Raw genomic sequence first — 6,190 nt, forward strand, 5'->3', positions numbered from 1 at the left:
CCATTCCACATGCGAATCGTCTCTAATGAAGCGTCGCTTTATTACACCTGAACCGAAGAAACCTTTGCCGCGAGGGATCGTCATTGATTTTCTTCTTTTTCTAATCAAAAGCCTCCACCGGCTGCACTGAGCCTTTTTTTATTTAGTTTGTTTGAAAGTGTTTATTGACGCGACCTCCAGCTGACGGGTTTATATCTGGGATGGCGTTATCATGGAAACGGCTAAAAAAAAGCCTCAAATTCAGTTTCATGGGAATTTGTCAGAATTTTTTATTTGTTTTCTCCCATGGAAAATTGATCAATACAGTACAATCAAACATAAAATGAAAGAAAATTGAAAACAACTTTCCATTTCAGGTTCTGGCACGGGGAGTACCGGGTGGCGGTGAACATCAATGACTACCTGGACGTCTACTGCCCGTACTACGAGGGCCCGCCCAGTCACGGGCGAATGGAACGCTACATCCTTTTCATGGTCAACCACGAGGGCTACGCTAGCTGCCAGCACCGGCTGCGCGGCTTCAAGCGCTGGGAGTGCAACCGGCCCAGCGGCGCCGACGGCCCGCTCAGGTTCTCCGAGAAGTTCCAGCTCTTCACGCCCTTCTCGCTGGGCTTCGAGTTCAGGCCCGGACACGAGTACTACTACATCTGTACGTGCCCAGTGTGTGTGTGTTTGTGTGTATGTGCAATTACTAGCATTTTTTTATTTATTTAAAGGGAAGGTCCTTCAAAGCATAAACCAGAAAAGTGGAAAATGATTTGATTGAATCATAATTAGTTTTTTTTAGTGACTCTTGGCCTCCCCTGACATCGGATTTTGACTGCTCCACACTTGAAAAATGCAAGTGTGTGGGTACGAGTGTGTTTGCTACGCCCGCCGCCGCTCTGCATGCATTTGTAAACATTATGTAAATATGCAATCAACGCGAGCAACTCGGCACGCTCAAGACGTAAACACGGCTGCCATCTTTCTTTCTCTGGCTGCTTTTCCTCCGTCAGCTCACTTTGTAATCATTTTCTTATTATCGCAGTTGATGCGCTTTAACAACGGAGGAGTTCGTGTCACAGATGGGGGTCCTGCGCACCCCACCGCCTCCCTCCCCTGTCATTCACCTTGTCAATTGGAAATATGCTACAATATAAAAAAAAAAGCAAGGCGGGGGTAATCACTTTGAAAGCTTTTTTGGTGGAGTGATTTCAACACTTGTTTGGAAGCACTTGAACAAGGCTTCAAAGACGCCTGGCCTCCCCGGAATAAATAAATAAATAAATTCATACATAGATAAATACATAGAAACTAAAAAAAACATATTCAGTAAAAATACTGGTAAGATGGAAAATAATGGCAAGTGTTGGTAACAATGGAAAATACTCCCAAAAAATGAAAGCAAAAAAGGAAAAATTAAATAACATTTTTAATTGCATCAAATTGTCAAGATAATAATGTTTCAAAACTTATAAATAAATATGGAAAAAATACTGCAACTTAAAATGAAATGTTAATGATATGAAAATCCGAATTTTACATATTTGAATGAATGCCAAATGTTGCAAAGATAACCACCTGAAGCCTGAGTTGTGCTTTTCCCACTCCACACATGCACACACACTCCTTTGTTTCCAATTGGCCCGGTGGGCCCCCTGGGGTTGTATAGTCGCCAACTTGGGTATTGTATTACCACAAATCCCCCAGGGGTTTGGGCATATTCCTTAAAAAAAAAAGGCAAAGTGTTTGCAGAAGTGTGTGCAGTAGTAGTGGGGGGAGTTGCCGGGTCAGTTGTCAAGTGATTGTGAGTGCGTGAAAGGCCGTGTCCATCATCTTGACAAGCAGACATGCACTTTGCTCTCTGACACACACATACACACACGCGCACACACACACAGGTCTTTATTCCTGTGTGTGTGCGATGTATGTTCTGATAAAAAAAACACATTGATTTTTTTTCTCTGTGATTCATGACCTGGTGCCTGGATGGTTTGCGTGTGCGCACACAAGTGTGTGTACGTTGGTCATGCGGCTGACATGTTGACAGGTCTGAAGGGCCCCTCCCTCCCCACCTCTGTTCTCCCAGCTGCCCTCTGATGAGCCTGAGTGACTCTCAATGGGCTTTCAGGACACGTCGCGATTGTGGATGTGCTGGGAAAAGGAAGCAGCGGGAGGGAGCGCTGATAAGAGATGGGCAAAACGCAACAAAAGTAGAATTTGGCGGAGGGGTGAGGTCATATCGGTCGTGTCACAATCATCGGTGAACAATAATTCAGAATCAGTAATTGATGGGAACCAAAGTTTGCAGTCTCTTTTTTTTGCATTTGGGGTGTAATTGCATTGTCGGCCAATAGATGGAAGCACACTATTTACTTTGTGTAAATTTGAAAAGAAGCATTTCAGCTCCGCCCACGCACGTGTAAAATAACCCAGACCACCTTAGTGACAGATTTTCCATCTTCATTCTTCAACGGGGCGACTTCAGGTAGCGCGGCATTCATGTTGATGCCTCGCTGTGTTTAATCTTCATGAGCGTCATCATTAAAGTCTTCTCTAATGACTGCGCAAGCGTTCAATGAAGACAAATGAGCGAGTGATGATTTACTCTTCACGTACGGTTTAACTTAATGAGGCGGCGTGTCAAATGGTGGAACGGCCGAGTTTATTTATGTCATCAGTCATTTGTAGCGGGAATTGATTGTTTGCAATAACGTCGTTTTCAATCTGCCAGATGAATTATTAAATCACTGAGTTTTTTTTTTCTCAAGCCCAATCTAATGTCTGATTGTTTAAAACAAAAAAGCTTTCACCGATTGACATCAAATTGTTTAGACATTTAAATCATAAAAGGACCCACAAAAAAGTCTAAAGAACAGGAAGTCGGCCATTTTGGATTGAAATAGCCATTTTGGACCAACTCCAGGTCTCTAACATTTTCTCTCTCCCCCCCATCTTACATGGGCGGAGCATGCCATTAGAATTGTCGGCCATTTTGAGGATTCCGATATCTGTATCTCTTGAAGTAATCACTGTTTTGGATCTCTTTGCAGCATCTCCTCATCCGAACCACGTGGGCCGAGCGTGTCTCAAGCTGAAGGTGTATGTCAGACCTCCTGGTGAGTCACCGCACACACCCAAACACAAAAGATCCAGACTGGCCAGCGCTGTTAGATGAAAGGTTCCGATCGAATGCCTCGGTTCAAAGTCGATGCCCTGATTTGGGGAGAAACCAGACAAAGAACTGTGAGGCACCATGCTGAGTGCTTCAATTTGTCTGCAATCATATTAGTAAGCAAAAGCGCAATTGATTGTAGAACTCCGCCTTTGTGTCTTCAGTGTTGTCTTTGATTCTGTAATCTACCCCGATGGAGCAATGCGGTGAATGTAGGTCATGTGGCAGGAAGCTGTTACGCAACTCTTAATTTGAAAGTCTACCAGTGCGAGCTGGATGTGCAGCATCCAACCTGCCTGGTAACTCGCCTCCCTTGATGGTGACACACTTTGAAGATGTCAGTGGGAGGAAAAGGGGGGAGGACATGTGTGTGTGCCAGCTTTCCAGGCTTTGGATGCTTTTCCTTCCTTCCAAATTACTGAAACGACATCAATTCCGTTGCTTGGATTCTGGAGTGATATGTGTCCGTCATTGCGACCCGTCTCGCGTGGCAAGTAGCGGCACGGTGCTTTACAAGTGGCTTGTGTGTGTGTGTGTGTCAGCTCTCTGCTCCAGATTCGGCGAGTCTCTGTGATTAAACTGTAATTAGGTTGGTTAAACCCCCCGCAGAGCTGGGCTGCTGTCGCCTCCTCCCGCCTCTGTCGTCGCTCTGCTTTGCCTCTCCACTTGCAGCCAGAGTCGCGTTTGCCTTTTCCCACCGGCTCCCGATGATTTCACTAAGCCATATGCTCGAGTTGGGTTTGGAACTGGTTTAAATCCTGGTCTGGTCGTTCATATTGCAACAAGTCAATTCCCAAACGTATTTGCTAATTTGTTGTTTTGTCTTTCAGTTTTTGGTGGGATGGGATATTTTGTCGCCTCTGGTTTGTGTGTTTCAGATGGCTCGGGATACGATTCCCCGGAGCCGTTCCTGACCGACGGCGGTCCGAGCCGGAGAGCAGACTCGGCGACCCCTCTAGCCGCTCTAGCCTGGCTGCTGCTGGGACTCTTCTCCTGGCAATGAACCAACTCTCCCTCTTCCTGGAGCTCCTGCCTCGGGATGCCAGGCTGGGCTGGGCCGGGCAGGACAGGACAGGGCTGGCTGTCCCTCCCTCGAAACTCCCCCCCCCTCAGGGAAGCCCTTTGACCCCTGCTCGCCCCATCCACCTCCCCTTCCCACCCCCACTTGTCGACAATGCGACCACCAGCCACCACCACTGCCAGCCCCCCGTCCCCGCCCCCTTTGCGGGCCTGGCGAGTCTGCAGGGTGGACCAGATTTGTTGCACTCTGGGAAATGTCCTCTCACTCGTATCGGGATCTTCTTTGGATGTGACGATCGACCAGGTAGATGTAGCCGTGGATACGATTCGACTTGTCATCCATCCAGGTCGGCCCGGATGCACAAAACAGTTTTTGTACTCCCAAAGCCTGAAGCGCAAGTAGCCATGCCCGCATTTTTTTTTGTACAAGCTAATCCAATTGCCGTCGACTAAACAGAACCGGGTCACGCGAGTGCACGGTGACGACTTTAAGTAAACTCGTGGGTGGGCCGGGCGAGGTCTGGTGTATATTTTCAGCTGGGACGTCTTCTTGTCTTGTGTGTTGTTTCTAAACGAAAGCATTTATCACCGCCTGCTCTCAGCACGGGCGCAGTCTGCACTTGTCTTAGTCCAACGGGTCGGGTGACTTCCGGAACCATGACTTTACTCCTGTATGAATGTACCACCGGTCACCCACCTCTTTGTGTATGTGTTTCGTTACGACTGCGCTCACTTCTCTCAGACCGGCGAGGTCCAGGAGGGGAACGGGTTCTCGGGACCGGGAGGTGTTGTTTTTTTTTTTTAAATGGCGGTTCGGGTCAGGGGATGAAGAGAAGAGGTGGCGACACGCAAGTTGCATGACCACTGTGAAACCTTCAGAACAATCTTGTTTGTATCGATGCTCTATTTTTTCATGGGGAGAACCGGAAGCACTCTACCGCCACTCTCGGTCCTCCCGAGACTTTCTAAGAGGATTCTCTCTCTTCACGCCGTCCACGTGGTAGTTCAGGGAGTATCCAGAATGGCAGATCCGACGGACCCACTCGGTGAAAACAAACTGAACCATCCGAGAGACTCAACCGGACCGCAGCGGACGTTGATGCTTATCCCGGTCTCGGCTCCTGAAACCTGGCTGTAGGGAAGGAAGCGCGTGGACTGTGGTGTGTGTGCTAGCTCCACAAACACACATACACACATATGTACACACTTCTCACACACATGCAGTCCTCTTGGGTAGCCTTCGTGGTTTGTTTAATGTCAAAAGATTGGGGCGGGGAGGTTGTTGCTGGGAAGGAAACATGGAAGAGCAAAGCACTGTGAACACACACACACATGCAGATAAACACGTCAGTCTGTCCTCACAAGAATTTAGTAGGATTTCCTACAAAATCCAGTTAGTAGAAAACTGACAGTTTTTACATGGTAATTTTATGGAAATCTCTTATTTTAAAACGGTGGCATCTTTCTGACAAGTTCATGTCGGCCATTTTGATGGACTGTGATTTAAGACAAGGCAACTTTCCTGACGCCATTTCCCACTAATTTCTTGTGAGTCGGGGATGAGATGTAGAAAAGCACACGATACAAGGCACGCACACACACACACAAACAAGGGGAAGCACCTCCTTCCCGGTTTCCTCTTATTTTTGTAGCATTTAAAAAAAAATCACTGTTAAGGATTCCTGCGTGGAATGCAGTGGTGGGAGGGTGAGAATGAGAGTAGCCTGTGGAAGATTAAAACAAACAAACAAACAAACAATAAAAATGAAAAAGACGCGTCTTTTATCCCACCGGTGCCGTCTTTCTGTTGTGCTTGTCTGGTTATTGATTCCGTGCCTGTTTTAGGTTTGGAAGGATGCTGTGTTTGGCAATGAAGCCAACAATTGCAACACGCTTTTTTTAAAGAGTCATTTTGGCAATGGAAAGAAGCCTGTTGCACGTTGCTAAATGAATGCTTCATTGAAAATTGGCCATGGTAATTTGAGCTTGTTTTTCCATATGATGGGCAAAGTT

The 6,190-nt window shown here is 46.9% G+C and overlaps 1 protein-coding gene across 1 annotated transcript in view; it reads left to right on the top strand.

The window, feature by feature from the left end:
- efna2a (ephrin-A2a) overlaps nucleotides 1-5,967 on the top strand; it is a 30,593-nt gene extending 24,626 nt beyond the window's left edge. The window contains exons 3-5 of the mRNA XM_037241413.1: nucleotides 357-649; nucleotides 3,036-3,101; nucleotides 4,039-5,967. Of these exons, the coding sequence (XP_037097308.1) occupies nucleotides 357-649; nucleotides 3,036-3,101; nucleotides 4,039-4,160 (481 nt within the window). The 3' untranslated portion in view covers nucleotides 4,161-5,967. The remainder of the gene's footprint in view (nucleotides 1-356; nucleotides 650-3,035; nucleotides 3,102-4,038) is intronic.
- The last annotated feature ends 223 nt before the right edge of the window (nucleotides 5,968-6,190 follow it).

This window comes from Syngnathus acus, chromosome 22 (assembly GCF_901709675.1).
Source record: "Syngnathus acus chromosome 22, fSynAcu1.2, whole genome shotgun sequence".
In the NCBI taxonomy this organism is placed as follows: Eukaryota; Metazoa; Chordata; class Actinopteri; order Syngnathiformes; family Syngnathidae; genus Syngnathus; species Syngnathus acus.